We start from the raw sequence: 16545 nt of genomic DNA, 5'->3' as shown, positions 1-16545 counted from the left end.
TGCTCAGCCCCCTGGCTGACAACAGCTTCTAAACAGAAAGATCAAAGGGCCTGCACCCCACCCTGCCAACCTCCTGTCGTGGCTCAGGGGCTGGACTAGGTTACCTGCTGAGGTGCCTTCCAGCCCTACATTTCTATGACTATGACTCTATAAACATGCATTGCTGAACTATGGTGCAATGACACTGATCAGTCGGATCCCGTCAGACCTGGGTATAATCTATACAGGCAGGGCAGATTAGGTCACACGGGGCGGGGAGGAGTCTACATCTGAAACTGTAGATCAGCTGTAGAACTCCATACTCTGAGAGCAAACAGTAATTATGGCAACAGGCAAAAGGAGGTGGTGTCCCTTCTACATCGATGGTTAGCTTACAGTAGTGTCAGTACACCCTGACCTAAGCAAGTAGAGATTGATATTTCTGATCTCTCCACATGTTTAGGAGGGAAAAACACAAAGTTTGAATTAGTTAACTTTACTTTAGACCCTGATACATTTACACAAACATTGCAGTAAAGATCACAAGAGAACATGCAAAGCAAGAAGCAATTAGAAAACTAGTTTCATGCATTTAATGAAATGTTACAGTAACAGAAGGTCATTATTCAGTTTGAATGGGAAACCCAGGCTAACAAAAGCATTACTCTTTTCAGCTGATAAATGTTTTCTCGGATTACATCTGTGTTTTAGGAGAAGCCCTGTGTGTATCTCACTCAAGTTATGTGCTGTTGGTTGCAGCTTGGTTGGTACTTGCTCTTGGCCAAATTGTGGATTCCAGAAAGAGGCAGAAGAGTCTTGATTAAAAAGCAACTTCAAGAAGGCAGACAATGGCACTGAGGAGCATACTGGGAGAGGTTCCACGAGACCTAGTGCAATTACTTAATGGAATGGTTAATTTCGTTGAATTCCAAATAACTTGGAAGTGGACCCATCTCCAGGATAACCTCCTTCCTACATGCTCTGCTCTCTTTCACACACCTCAAAGCTATGGATGGAGGTTTGAATTCTTAATCCAAAACAAAAATGATTCCTCAATCTATTCAGATGTTTCCAGGTTCAGATAGGCCAAATTTACACAGCTCTAGAAGCAAATATTGTAAAACCAACACACTCATAAAAGTTTTGACTAAGGGGAAAAAGTCAGACAGGTGATTCTGCAGGAGAAGTGCTGTGCTGCTCACACCCTACTCCTCATTGCTCAGCGGCTTAAAACAACAGGATGCTGTGAATACTGAAACTGAAAATGGAAAAATTAGTAGAGAGAACAATCATCCGTACACTGACATTGGATATCTATTACAACAAGCCCATTCTCCTCCTTTAGTTATTTTCACAATTCCATTTTGTTGGCTGTGCAATGTGTAAATTGACTGCAGAGACAGAGAAGTAACCCTTGCCCAGAGAATAAGGATAATTTCTCCTAAATCTTCATGTGTACCGTATTGCCAAATTTTCAGACTTAAGTGCCTAAAGTTAGGCACCTAAATTAAGTATTTGGGCTCCTAAATAAGTTTCTTGATTTTCAATTTCCAAGCACTCAAAATTCTCACAGTGACAGGCCACCGTCTTTCTATTTACACCTTTTAAATGACAGATAGACATGAGTCATGAGGTTCAGATCTTGATCTCAGGTTTCTTCCAGTCTCAGGATGACTTGACTCAGGATTCTTGTTTAAAATCTTTATACAGATACACACAAGCTTTGAATACAAACATTCTGAAAGTTTGTGAAAAAAGGGGTCTGGATCAGTTTCCATTTTGAACCCATCTCTTATCTATCAAAAAAACTGGTCAAGAAATGGCAGAATCTTTCTCTGGAAATTCCTACATCAGACTGAGTCATGAAATTGTCATTTAGACGAATAAATAAAATATCTCACCTTTTCCCTGCCCACAGCAGTTTGAATCCTTCATTGATTTTATCATATGGCAAAGTGTGGGTTATTAATGCAGCTGGGCTACACTGCTTGTTCATGTAATCAGACACCAGTTTAGGAAGAGGGGCCTTCAACTTCCACCCTTAAAAAAAACAAACAAACAAGCAAACAAAAACAATAGCAGCAGCCTATCAGAAGAATGTGACGTACATAATACCCATTCAAGAAGGTAGAGGGGACGAAAAATCATGTTCATAAGGTGAAGATGGCTTTAGCTGCAGATGTGTTTACCGTAACAATTAATTCTGCTTCACAAGGCTACATTGGCATTCAGGACCCAAATCAGCACCCCAACACCTCAGAGCTGTAATGAGGTCACCAGACTGTGATTGTGAGGACACAGTTTGAATCTTTGTGTTTTGATTCCAGAATTCTTGCTAATGAGACGAGTAGCACCAGCGCTTCCTTGTCAGGATGGGTTGATTTAAATCAAAACTATTTAAATCACCGATTATAATAATGATTTAAATCAGCAAGCAGGAAACCTTAATTTAAATACTGAATTTTAGTATTGTTTCAATTTGTATTTTTTTTGTGATTTTCTAAAAGAACCCAAAAGTTGATACTTAGTGGCTGGTAGACATTAAAACATGTTGATTTGCAACTAAATATAGCCTTTACACTAAATCTGGTACTTCTTATGCTAAACAGGAGGATACATGACAACTATACCCATTTATTTAACTTAACATATATTTATTTAGATTCTTAATTTTTAAAGTTTTATGTTAGAAGATGGTGAACGATGTATTTCTTATTTACTAGATGATGATTAACTTTTCACTTGTGATCGGTGTTAAGCTCTATTTGGATGGAAACTGGAACCCAAATAGAAATGTGCAAAAATGGCATTTTAAAAAATTACTTAAATGTGCTGGGTACATGAGAATTTTTTTCCAAACACATTTTGCATTTAAAGCTAACTGATTTATTAAACTGTAGTTAGTGAATTGAAGTGATTCTTTCTAGTCACCCATGACCTTCAAGATTTTAGAATGAGTAGAATTTCATCTTCTCACACCTAGTTTTTATTTGATAGGAAGAAGAAATCAAGCTTTTCTGCTTTTTCAACTCCCAATTGTTTTCTTAACTTTGAATGAACTAGTCATTGAACTGAACTAGTTGAATAAATGGATATGGAGTATGTATGATCCTTGCACCTGCAGAAGAGATTACTGCTATCAAAAGCTGGGTTAGCAGTTCAACACACACTGGTTCCAGATGCTTAGCCAGTGACCTCTACTAATTCACTGGTTTGGCTTCCTTTAAAACTTCAGTAGCAAACATGGGCTGCTTCGTATTTTTCTATTTAGTGTAAATTATTTTACATACGTTGTCACAATTTCAAATGTAATTTTTAATAGGTTTATTTTTAAAAGAAAAATATATTTAATTTAAATAATACAATCCAATCTAAATGAAAAAATCTGGTATTTTTGATTTTTTTTTAAACCATCAATTTTTATCCACCCTGTTCCATACTATGCAATGTCTATGCAACTTGTAGCTTCCATCTCCTCTGTGAAGGTTGCATTTCCATCTCTGGCTGTTCTCCTGCAGCAGGACCTTTTCCTTGCTTAACCATGAGATCAAGATCAAGAGACTGAACGTTCAGACTCTGAATGTCACAAGTACATCAGAGCACTAGGACTGCACTTCCGCTTAACTCCTTACCTCCAATCAAACTCTCCTTCCATTGATGCCCAGAGAACAGCAGCATAGGGTCAAAGGAGATCTGTGATCCTGAAGGGGGTTCTCCTACCAGCATACAAGTTCCATAGCCCAAGTGGCACGATAGCAGGGCAGCCATCTGTTTTAGAACACAGACATGTAAAGAGGACAGGAAGGTTATGAAACAAGCTTCCATTCAGAGCTGGTTGTAACTTTTCCATAATACTGAAGTTTGCTAAAAGGGAGACTATGCGCAGAATAACTAGGATAGGGCCAATGGGCGATACCCTGACGCTACAAATAATCCCATTGAAGTCAACGGGAGCTGCTGGGTGCTCAGGCACTTGAAAGTAAGGTTACTAACTGAGGTGCCTAAGGAGAGGGTATTTACCTTTCAGTGACTTGAGTTCTTCTGCAGGGTGTTTTATCCCTGTGTGCGCTCTACCATGGGACATGCATGTGCCTGCACACTCTTGTTTGGAGATTTGAATTAGCAGTGACTGCAGGTCTGCACCTGTGCACCATGCAGCCTCGTGCCCCAAAGCGAGGCCACAGAGAGGAGTGGAACCCGCCATCACTCCAGAGTCGCAGACTCCACTGCAGAGGGGAGGGAGGGCGGGAGGTGGAGCACCCATAGGGACAAAACGTCTTGAAGAGCTCTACTGAAAGGTAAGTAACCGCTCCTTCTTCTTCGAGTATATGTCCCTATGAGTGCTCCACTCTAGGAGACTTCCAAGGAGTAACTCAACACAGAGGTAGGTGCTGAGGAGGCGGATCCAAGACAGTGGGGAGGATGGAATCATCAAGGGCCGCCTCCATCTTAGATGCAGGTAGGGGATCACGATGTCTGGAGAACATGTGAATGGAGGACTGAGTTTGCAAATTTGGATGATGGGAACATAATAAGGAGGGCCCAAGAAGTGTATTGAGCCCTGGTGGAATGTGTTGTCACCTGGGGGTGGGAGTTGTATCCTAGTGACATTGTAACAGGTTATGATGCAAGCTGAATCCCACTAACAGAATCTTAAACAAGAGATTGATTGTTCTTTCTAGCTTCCAAAAAAGGATATGAATAATCTTGGAGAAATCCTAAAGATTCTAGTCCTGTCCAGATAGAAGGGAAGTGCCCACCAAACATCTAAAGTGTGAAGACTAGCCTCTTCTCTTGTGGAGCAAGGTTTGGGAAAGAAAATTGGAGGGTGGATACTTGAATGATTTGAAAGTCCAACAAGACCTCTGGGAGGAATCAAGGATGCGGGCGTAGTGTTATCTTTGCACAGTAGAAGGCAGTGTAAGTTGGGTCAGGAGCTCTGGGTTCTCCCACCCTTCTACGTGAGGTGATGGCAAGGAATGGTGTTTTGAAAAGGTGGAGGAACAAACAGGTGGCCATTGGTTCAAATGGGGGGTTCATTAGGGCACTGAGGACCAAATTAAGGTCCCCATGGAGATGAGGGGATATGAGGAAACAAATGAGATAAGTCCTCAAGGAATCTGGGTGTGGAGGGGTAGGCAAAAACTGAAAGGCCCTCAGTAGGCAAATGAAAGGCCAGAATAACTTCCAGGTGTACTTTGACTGAACCCATAGATAATCCACTTGTTTTGAATTCCCGCAGGTAATAGAGGATTCTGGAGAGAAGATCTTCAGAAATGGATAAAGTGATATGAACACCAAGAAAGAAAGCACTTCCACTAGTGCAGGTAAGTTTTAGGTGTGGAGAGCTTCCTACTATTGAGAAGTACAGAGTGGACCTCCACTGAGCAGTCCAACTCTAACATTGAGAACCATCAAGGAGCCAGGCCTTGAGGTTCAGAGACAGGAAACTGGGGGATTCATGATGCCTGAGTTCTGTGTCTGGAGGTCTGATAGGAGCAGGAGTCATTGAGATCTCTACAGAAAGGTGAAGTAGCTCCCAATACCAAACCAGTCTGAGTCAAGGAGGCACAATCAGGATGACCTTCACCTGCTCCTGCTGTTATTTGACCAGTGTCCTGAGAATGAATGAAGTTGGAAGGAAGGTACAGAAGAGGCGGTTGGGCCAGGGAACTAGAAGGGCCTCCCCTAAGGAACTGTGGTTAAGTCTCCCCCAGGAGTCGAAGATTTACCATTTTGTGTCGTCCAAGATTGGAAAGAAATCCGCGACAGGGCTGCCCCAAACTTTGCAAATGTTGCAAAAAATCGGGATGTTGAGCTCCCGCTCATGGGGTGCTGATGGAAAAGAGTCTGCTTCGGGCAATGGCTGCTGTGTCCTGGAGGCCTGTTCGGGAGACCACGGGGATCTCTACGCGATGCGTAATGTGCCAGTTCCACAGTTTTAGGGGTTCTGTGCATAAGGACTGGGAACTTGCTCCCCCTTGTTGGTTTATATAGTTCATCGCTGCCCTGTAGTCGACCATTAACCTGGCACGGCAGCTTTGAATGTCACCAAAAAATGTTGGTACACGTAATGAACTGTCCTTCGTTCTAGAACATTGGTCTCAAGCAACATTTCTTGTGGTGACCATTTGGCCCTGCACTGTGGAATTCTGTAAGTGGGCTCCTCAGCCGAGCAGGGAGGCATCCATTGTGAGGATTCATGTTGATGGTGGGCAGGAGAAAGGGGCTCCCACACATACCTTCATAGGGTCTTTCTACCATCCAAAGAAGTCTAGAACCCTTGGGGGTATATAATTCATTCGGTAAGGCTGTGCTTATCTGGTCTGTACACAGTTCTGAGCCAGCCTGCAGACATCAAAGATGTCATCTCTCATGTGGCGTAATACATGCTGAGGCCCACATAAGAGCTGAAGGAAGGGTCTTCTTGCTGTCTAAGGCCTCAACTGTAAGTTAGTGACTAAACTGGAAATGATGGAGAACCTATCCCCCAGAAGATAGGCTCTGGCAGTTTGGGTGGCCAGGGTAGCTCCAATGAAATCTATTCTCTGAACAGATGTCAGCGTGGACTTCCCTCATTTGATAAGGAGGCCGAGAGCCTGAAACAAGGGGAGGGCTCTGTTTTGTTGCTGATTGCACCTTGGGAGCAGATCATCCCTCGCAAAACCAGTCATTTAGATCAGAGGTTCTCAAACTGTTGTCCGAGCTCCATTCAGGTGGTCAATGGATAGTTTCAGCCACAGGCGTGGCTCCATTAATTAGGTGCCTGGACCCTGGAGAAGACGCACATGTAAGGTGTGGTGGTAGCCTTGGAGGGAATAGGGGCTAGGTGGCAGTAGACAGTGGGGTGAGAAGACAGGATGCGGGGAATTTGGGACACACAGGGCTGCGGAGGCCAGAGAAAGAGGTGACTTTCCCCAGCTCCAGGGCTGTAGCTGCCGGGGAGAGACAGCCCTCCTTCCCAGCCTCAGCTCTGTGGCTGCTGTGGCGGGGGAGAGACCCCCCCCCTCCTTCCCAGACCCAGCTCAGGGGCTGCCGCGGCAGGGGAGAGAGGGCACATCCATCACATTAGAAAGGTAAGACTAATGATATTACAATGAGTTGTATGCTTTTATCTGTAGAACAAAAAAATGTTAATTATTATTAAGGTTTTTTTTATATAGCGGTTTTATCCAAAGCGCTTTACAATAGTTAGCTAACAGTACAAACAACATTTGGAAAGAGCATTAAGTGGTCCGCTGAGATCCTCAGTAATTTTCAAGTGGTCCGCGAAAAAAAAAGTTTGAGAATCACTGATCTAGATTGGGAAAGACAGCAATGCCATCTCGATGTACCTGCAGCTAAAGAGAGGACCTTTGTGAAAGCCCATGGAGTCATGGAAAATGCAAAGGGGAGAACATGGTATTAATAATGCTCTGAGCCAATGACCAACCGCAAAAATGTCTCTGGGAGAGTTGTATAGTGACATGAGAATACATGTCTTGAAGTTGGAGAACAGTAAACCAATCTCCCTGATTCAGGGATGGGATTATGGTAGCAAGAGTCAGCATCCTGAAATGCTGTGAAAGGATATAGGTGTTCAGGTTCCTGAGGTCTAGCATCAGTCCCCAATCACCGTTTCTTTGGGGAACCAGGAACTATTTGGAGTAAAAAGCTTCTTCCCACAAATTCTGGGGGAACTGGCTCTCTCGTTCCCTGAGTGAAGAGGGACTGAAATTCCTGTTTCAAGAGACCCTCCTGACAGGGGTCCCCGAACGGGGAAGGGGAAGGAGTGGGGAACAGACTGGAAGTGGATAGAGTAACCTGTAGCCACCACCTTTGAAATCCACCTGTGCATGGTGATAAATTCCCAAACAGGTAGGAAAAATGCATGAGGTGGTCCCCAAAGGGAGGGTGGAGGTTGCGTTTGCTCAGCATATTCAGAAAAGAGGATTATTTGAGGCCCTCAACCAGGCCATCAAAATGGTTGTTTGGAGGAAGGTTTGGGTAAGAAAGTTGTTATTGGGGTTGTCCCTTTACTATGAGGCCAGGATCTCCTAGGAGACTCCATAGTCTGGAATAGGCCTGATATTGTTGATGTTGGAATGACTGGTATTGTGCTGTCTGGGATTTAGACATCTATTGTGCTGTCTGGGATTTAGACGTCTTTTTTCCAGGCACATAAATTCCAAGCACCCTCAGGGTAGCGCTAGGATCCTGGAGGGAGTGAAGTGAAGTGTCAATATCACAGCTTTTATCCTTCAAATGGGAGATCTTCCACCATGTTTTGTACCTCACAACAGCAGTGACTAAAGAACGTGAAGCTCTCTCAGTGTTGAGGGCAGCCTGTAAAGAAGCCTTTGCTCTGAGCTAGCCCGCAGAAATGACAGTTTAGAACTGATCCCTCTTGTCCTGTGGCAATTAATTAATAAAACGAGTAAACTTTGCATAGTTATTAGAATCTTATTTAATGATCAGGTTTTGGTAATTTGTTACTCAAAGTTGAAGGGCAGCTGAGGAATATCTTTCTGCTAAGGAGGAATAACTCTTTCTGCCACCTCCCTGTTTGGAGGTGTGGATCTGGATCTAGTCTGGCAGTTTCTCTCATTAACTGCATCCACCACCAGGGAATTGTTAGTGGGAGAAGAAATATTCCATCCCCTTGGCCGGTATAGAATTTTTTTGTCTGCCAGTTTACAGGTAGGTTCTAGGGTGGTGTGTGTTTGCCAGAAAGTCTGGGTTGGAGATAAAAGTGCATCTTTAATGGGCAAAGCTATTTTGCTCTGGGGGTGATGTGAAGAATATCCATAAAAGAGTGCTGAGACTCTTGTACCTCTTCCGTGGAGATTTCACAGGAGTCTGCAAGTCTCTTCGTTAGGTCCTGAATGACCTAAAATCATCCATGTAGGATGGTGGAGTTGGCATTACGACCAGGAGTGTGAAGGAGGAGGACTTATGAGAGGATGGTGTGTCTTTCTCTGGAGGTGGTTGTAGTTCCTTCTGCTCTCCGTCCTATAGTGGAGAGGCATGTGGTACCAGTGATTGCATGTAAGATACCAGTGGCTGTTGTGGAGCCAGGGGAACATTCAGCCATGTTTTCTTGGGGGTAGGAACCCAATAGAACTGGTCCACATAAGGGTTCCAGGGACTCTGATAGGCCCATTGAGGAAGTGGGTAGGTTGGGGACCCTAGGGATTTACATGAGCAGAAGGTCCAGGGTAGCTTCTGGACCCTGGTGAGTTCTCATCAGGGTACGCTTTGTGAAGTGTTGGATAGTAGGCTGAAGAACACCATACCAGGATTTCGGAGTCAGAGGGTATCATTCTTATAAGGAGGAGCTCTGGGCATTGGTGCCGGAGAGCAAGTCAGAATCTGAGCTGGCGGTTGGGTAAATACCAGGAGACTAAAACCTGCTGCAAAGTGCCGAGAGGTGGTGCCCAGTGGGTATAGAGGGACCTGAGGAAAACTTCTCTCAGTACCATGGAGGAGAGGGGACTCTGGTTTCTCTGAAACAAACAAGTCCCCTTGAGACAGGAACCTTGACAGAACTGGAGGGCTGTGATTGCCAATTACCAGGGCCCTACCAAATTCATGATCCATTTTGGTCGATTTAACGGTCATAGGATTTTTAAAATAGTCAATTTCATGGTTTCAGAGGTTTACATCTGGAATTTCATGGTGTTATACCCGTGGGGTCCTGACCCAAAAGATGGTTGGTGGGGGGCTGGGCGGGGTGGGGCGGTCACAAGGCTATTTCAGGGGAGCTGTGGCCGGGAGCCAGCTCTAAAGCCAGTGCCACCACCACCAGCACAGAAGTGAGGGTGGCAGCGAATTGAGGGTGGGTTACCATATGTCTGGGTTTTCCCAGCAGCCTTCCGACCGGGCTGGGAGGCTCACAGCTGGGGCTGCAACTTCCCTGCCCGGGTCAGAAGGCTGACAGCTGGGGCCTCACCCTCTCTGAGCGGGGGGAAGAGGTGACAGCTGGGGCCTCACCCTCTCTGAGCGGGGGGAAGAGGTGACAGCTGGGGCCTCACCCTCTCTGAGCGGGGGGAAGAGGTGACAGCTGGGGCCTCACCCTCTCTGAGCGGGGGGAAGAGGTGACAGCTGGGGCCGCAGCCTCTCTGCAGGGGAGTGACAGCTGGAGCTACAGCCTCTCCGTGCTGGGGGAGGGGGTGACAGCTGGGGCCGCAGCCTTCCACCCGAGTTTCGGGACAGACAGCCACCTTCACTTTTGTGCCACCTTCAGAACTGGGATCCCAGCCAGCAGCCGCAGAGCTTCCTGCAACCCAGGGAGGTTTCTGGCAGTGGGTCTGACCCGGCTCCAGGAGTGGCCCCTGCAGGGGAAGAGGAAGTCCCATCCCTCCCCAGCCTGGGCTGGGACTAGCAGTTGGAGCCCATCCCATGGTAGGAGCTCCCAGATGGGGTGCCCCCGGCCCTGCCCCTCTCATACAATAGCCAGATTTCACAGTCCATGACACACTTTTCATGGTCACAAATTTGGTAGGGCCCTACCAATTAGGTTTGGTGACACCTGGCTAAAGGCATCAGCTTGTCCTTTATTTTTGATATTTTGTTTTGCCTCCTGAGTAGAGAAACTGCCATCCGGCACTCTAGGGGTTAAAGAAAACCTTTGGGTTCAGCAAGCCCCACCCTGCTGTACTTGAGGCCAATAGCAGGCTTGGAGGGGGTAGAAAAGAAGGGAGCTGGCTCAACTGAGTGCTAATTAGTGGATGTGCACTTTTACTTTTCTATCTGTCTGAAGGATTGATCAGTTATCTACCAGCTAGTGCAGCTACTTGAGGTAAGTAAAGGCTCCCCTGCCAAGGAGAGACTGTAACTAAGCCCCAGCACTTGGGGCAACTGGACTAGTGGGACCATGCCCCAAAGTGAAGAGACCTGTAGGAAGTAACCCAAGGAAGTGGGTCTTGACTCCCTGCTGGGAGGGAGACCCCATTTCCCTTGTTTAGGGATTGATCTACATAGGGCCCTGAGGTGGGGGGAGGGGCTAGAGAGGGAGGGTCAGGGTTTCCCTACCACCCCATCTTGCCTTACAGACTGAAAGACTGGTGATCTAACCCTTAGGCTGCCTGGCCATGGAGACCCTATCACACCCCCTTTCCTCCAGACTTGTCTGGTAAAGGCATTTCAGCTTATATTCATAACTTTTACTATGCATTTTGTACATATATTTCACCATGATCTTGGCTAGCAAGTTATTGGTTTTCAAATTATAGCTCACACAGTATATTTTGTGCAAAGATTACTAGAGTAGTGTGTGGGGTATGATGAGGGGTGCATTTAGGTCACAAGTGTTTTCAACTTCATTATTGAATGGGAAGGAAAGAACTTACTAGCGTTCACTCAACTCTGATGCTGTGGCCTCAGTGAGGAGCTCTGTGTTACACTCCAACAAGGAGCTGTCTCCTGATCTGCTGTTGCAAAATCATCTGCAACAAGCTCTGACTGAACTTTGTGTGATGTTTCTCACCATGAAGTCCTTGACGTGTAGGCTCTTCACTTGGGCAGAACTAGTTATATATAATTAGCATTACCACTATAGTCCTAAAACAAGACCCCACTACAGTAAGTAACATACAAACACAAATAGGGTCCTTAAACAGACTCCTTACCAAGGTAAGGCTACACCAGCTCTGTTTTACTACCCAACTGTTTCTGAGTTGTTCTAAAGTTATGGTGACCCCTGAAGTGACTGAAGGAATTCTGGGTACAATGCTTATGCAAATGAAGTTTTCTGTAGCCCTGCTTCCCCCAGTTCATGGATAGATGGGAGCAGAGTGCTCCTTCCCCTTTGGAGCTTTAGGCCACAGACCTGCCATTATCATTATTTAAAGTTTATATTGCAATAGCTCCAACAGGACCAAGTCATAATTAGAGCTCCATTGGACCGGATGCTATGCAAATACTTATGACAATACAATTCCCTGCCCTGAAAAGCATACAACCTAGAAAGACCTACATATTCCATATAAAAGGGAGTGAGCTAAAATATCTAATCCATGTAGTTTTATACACCTAAACTCTTTTGCTCCATATAAATATATGGAATAGGTCTCGACTCTGTCTATTGACCCCTTAAGCTATTAGGTGAGTTTTGAGGATGCAGTTACAGGACCTGATAATGACTGATTCTGGGAGGATAGCAAAGGGGTGAATGAGTGAAAGGGAAGCTAGAATCCTACTGTTGGCACACCCTGAATAGGAAGTGCAAGGGACTGCACCATCTGAAACACTGGGCATTGAAGTGGTGGGGCATAGCCACAACCCCATCTTCATTCCACACCCACTAGAAGCTGGAGGCTAGTCCCAGAGGGAGCGTACACTGCATCTTTTAAATGGCTGCTGTAGATACCACCTCAGTGTGTAGTCTCCAATGTGACCCAGGAAGCAGTCTGTTTGCCTGTCTCCTCCGTATTCATAATGTTTCTGGCAGCTGCCTCAGCCTGGGGCGCCTCTAACCTCCTAAAGCAGATGTGGCTTAAAAAGCCTCAATATAGCTCAACATGTTCAGCTAAGCATTCCTATTTGGGGGAGCTTACCCAAAAGAGACCTTCAGAGCTTTTCGGGTCATGCTCTCAGACAGCTTTTAAAGTTTTCTTTATATTTTTACAATGCTATCATTTTGTCATTAAAATTACATGTCTGAGGGTATGATTTTATCGATCATTTAAATTTGAAATGATCCAACATTATCGACATGATACCATCTAGTCAGGACAGGCAAGTTTGCAGCTCTAGCAGAAAAGCAAAAGGAAAAATATAACTAGCCCTGTAACTTATTCAAAGTAGCAAACCATCAGGCATTCAAGAATGGATGCATTTGTGTGCCCCTACAGCTGAAGATGCACCTATTTGCTGGTTACAGCATGTGGAAGTGCATGCGTTGTAAGAGGGAGGTAGAGAAAATAACTGAATGTAGAGATCCCATGTCATGACCGTGTTATGTGATCACGTGCAGTATAGTTTGTCTAAATGTTGCTTTCCAGGACTATATCATAATATAACAGTCTGGTGCAAGTCTCAAATGCTAGGCTATTTACACTGAGGTCAAGGGCTTCTTAGCTTTTGATCTGTGCCCTTTATAGCTGTATTCATTTTAATTCTTCCGAACAGATGTTTTTCTGCCTGAAAAGAACTGCAGCTATAATCTAACTGCCTAAAATTGTAGGCTCTGTTGTAAAAGATGCAGGGGATAAATTGTCAATACATGCTGTCCAAAGTGTAATGACAGTATTTAAAATTTTTTTATGACTGAACTCTGGAATGAGAACAATTTACTAGATTAAGAACAAAAAGAATCTTTCATAAAAATGAATATTTAATCCATGTAGTTAGTCATATAATTGTTCAGCCTCGGTTCTACCATGTTTCACTATTTTTTTCCCCTCAAGTTTAAAGATAACCTGAATATGTTAAAATAATGGGAGGCTGTCAGTCATATTCTGATCCTTTAGGAATGCATGTATGTGGAATGGTTGGGATTCCGAACTCAACCTTATTCCATATATACCTGTGAATCTTCTGAATGACTAATGTAGTGATTCTAAAAATACAAGACCCACTGGATCCATAGTATTTAACATAGAAGAATTTGCTTGTGAGGGACATCTGTGAAATATGAATATCCCAATTTACCAAGTAACCCTAAAACCAGAACTTAAGGCCAAAACCTGATTATAAAGATACGAAAACATAGCACAAATGTGGATTGTAAAAATCTCTACAGCAGTTCTCAACCTTTCCAGACTACTGTACCCCTTTCAGGAGTCTGGTTTGTCTTGCAAACCCAAGTTTCACCTCACTTAAATTACTTGCTTATAAAATCAGACCTCAAAATACAAAAATGTCACAGCACACTACTACTGAAAAATTGCTCACTTTCTCATTTTTACCATATAATTATAAAATTGATTAGAATATAAATATTGTACTTGTATTTTAGCATATAGTATATAGAGCAATATAAAACAAGTCATTGTCTCTGTGAAATTTTAGTTTGTACTGACTTTGCTAGTGCTTTTTATATAGCCTGTTGTAAAACTACATGAGTTGATGTACCGTCTGGAAGACCTCTGTGTTCCCTCTAGGGGTATATGTATCCCTGGTTGAGAAACACTGATCAGGAGACTATGTAGCCCACTGGCAAGGGACACTACTAGGACTGGCTGGAACACAATTCCATTTCATGAAAAATGATGCATCAAAAAACAAATTCATTCATATACAAAACAAAGATGTTTTGAAGGCTCATGAACAAAACAAGGGAGAGTGACCCACCTCAAATTTGCCCATAGACTGATGGGTAGAACATTCAGCAGGCATGTGGGAGAACCAGTTTGAAGTCCCTGCTTCTAAAGATCAAGGGCTTCAACCAGGGTCTCCCACATCCCTGGTAAGCACCCTCACCACTTGGCTATTAGCTATTCTGGGATCTCTCCCCCATCCTGGATCTTTATATATTAAAAAAAAAATAGAAATGAAACATTTCTCCACAACTCTTGGTTTTGACAAAATGGTATTTTTCTACAGAAAAAAGTTGTCAAAGCTTGACTAGCTCTTGACACTACAGTAACATAACTATCAAGCAGATCAGATAATACTCTTACAAATTTTCCCTGTAAACTCTGTCAAGATGGTCAGAGCAAGTCACTGAAGGGTCAGATAGTAGGACTTGGTGATACAGGAGCAGAGTAGACCAAGGTCTCAAAGCCACAGCTATCAAGGAGAAGTACTAGTGGACTATATCAGCATGTACCAGTTTTCTTCAAGCCTCAACCTAGCATCACCTGAAACAGAACCATAGAAGCAAATAACTCGGTTATATGGCCCTGATCCAAAGCCCATTGAAATCAATGGAAAAACTCCCATTGATTTCAGCAAGCTTCGAAACCTATTCTGTGTCAATATGTAAAGTATGGAGGCTTTTAATAAGCCTGGTTAGCTACCAAGTTTTCCTATTAAGCATCAGCCATTCTGCTGATGGAGCAGGACTGCGGAAGACTGTCCTGATAACCAGCAACATACTCTTTAAAGAGAAGTGTCACTGTTAATTAATTTCTGGTGGCCCTTATTTAAGCAGCTATTGCAGACTGTTGGTCAAATTCAGTGTTAATATAAGACAACAGCTCTGCTAGAATCAGTGGAGTACTACCCCACTTATGGGCTTTTTTTTAAAGAATACAAATGTCTTGTCATTCTGGCTGGTGGCTGAGTGTGGGAATCAGGTTTTCTGTACTTAACAGTGATCATGAGAACTAAGTAATAAGAGAATCTACTGCTGACTACAAGCTAGTTGTAATTGAAGGAAATTTTTCTTCCTTGTACTGTTTAGTACACTTAGAGTATAATCATTCCTCAGGATCAGCACAAGTTTTTCCTTCAGAACACAGGCTAAAATGTTTGAAATATTGTGTTATCAACCTGTTTAGTGCTCATATGGGCCTGTGAGGTTTAGGAACATTAATAAAAATCTTTCTAGGAAAGTGGTCAATAATAGTGCTCCAGCAAAAGACTCAGACTTTTCAGTGTCCTTGATTCATCCTGGTAATGTCTTTCCTACACATTACAATGGTCTGTAGAAAACTACTCCTCTCCCTGGATGTCTCTCTATGGAGGAGAAAAATTGTTTTAATAAATCACAGTGCAACATCGCTACCATCCACAGCTCTGCTCAAATAGCTGCAGTCTGACTCTGTCTCTGACTTCAGCTAAACCAGACACTCTCAGGGATTGGATCATGCACTGCATAGGGGCAGAGCACTCCTTATACGTGCAAGGAAAACCGTGCTCCGAACAAGACCAAGGAACTCAATCCTGCCTTAATGAGTATGGTCTGTCTAGGCCACTTTCACCTGCACCCAACAGTCAGTGCACCATGGTTTGGGAATCTCTGCAAGAGAAAGGAGCGGACTACGGTAATGCACATTGGAGCTCAGGGCAGACAAGTAATATAGCCTGGGTTTGTATTACTAGTCCATGACCCTCCTCATCTGTTGGGATCTTTCAGAGGGTTCACTGGGGCAGCAATGGCCAGGAGTGTTCCTAGCAGTGTGGCCCTACTGGAGCCATGCTGCCAAGGAGTGGGATTAGCATTACAGTGGGCCAGAGCTAGTGTAGAGGCCTTGGGCAGATAGAGGCTATACCCCTGATTTCCTTCTAAGCCTCTGTGGATGGGCCCAGCAGGCTGTTCTGTCACAAAGTGGGGTAAGCTCCCCTGCTCTGGGCACTTCACAAAACAAGGCCATGTCCAAAGGTAGGTCAGACTCCTAAATCCATGCTGTGAAACCTTAATAAAAGTGGCCTGATACTGAGAGGTGTTGAGCATAAGCAGCTCCCATTGACTTCAAGGAGTTATGAGCCTAACTTTAGACACCAAGTTTCCAATTTTAGCCATGGGCCCTGTGCTGAAGAATACATCTCCATTTAAAAGGACACAACAAGTGAGGGTCATAAAAAGCTTCCCAAAGGTGGAGGGGAGGGGGAAGGAGACAAAGAGCTCTGTTCCTCAGCAAGGCATACACATTTTGATAGCTCAGATCCTTTTTATGATGGTGATTATCTGTTTATCTA

The 16545-nt window shown here is 44.1% G+C and overlaps 1 protein-coding gene across 11 annotated transcripts in view; it reads right to left on the bottom strand.

The window, feature by feature from the left end:
* Positions 1-544: 544 nt before the first annotated feature.
* Positions 545-16545, bottom strand: part of LOC140910243 (alcohol dehydrogenase 1-like) — a 356071-nt gene continuing 340070 nt past the window's right edge. For 5 of the 11 annotated variants that reach the window (XM_073340734.1, XM_073340733.1, XM_073340735.1 and 2 more), the window contains exons 3-5: positions 3612-3747; positions 1881-2019; positions 545-1237 (exon numbers count right to left, since the gene is read on the bottom strand). In XM_073340734.1, coding sequence (XP_073196835.1) covers positions 1207-1237; positions 1881-2019; positions 3612-3747 — 306 coding nt within the window. In that variant the 3' untranslated portion in view covers positions 545-1206. Of the gene's footprint in view, positions 1238-1880; positions 2020-3611; positions 3748-8791; positions 8971-16545 lie in introns of all 11 variants that reach the window. The other 6 variants (XR_012158494.1, XR_012158490.1, XR_012158493.1 and 3 more) reach the window with 3 other exon arrangements.

Source organism: Lepidochelys kempii, chromosome 4 (assembly GCF_965140265.1).
Source record: "Lepidochelys kempii isolate rLepKem1 chromosome 4, rLepKem1.hap2, whole genome shotgun sequence".
Lineage (NCBI taxonomy): Eukaryota > Metazoa > Chordata > Testudines > Cheloniidae > Lepidochelys > Lepidochelys kempii.
Note: the sequence above shows the minus strand (reverse complement) of the source record. Positions and strands in the feature narration are given on the sequence as shown.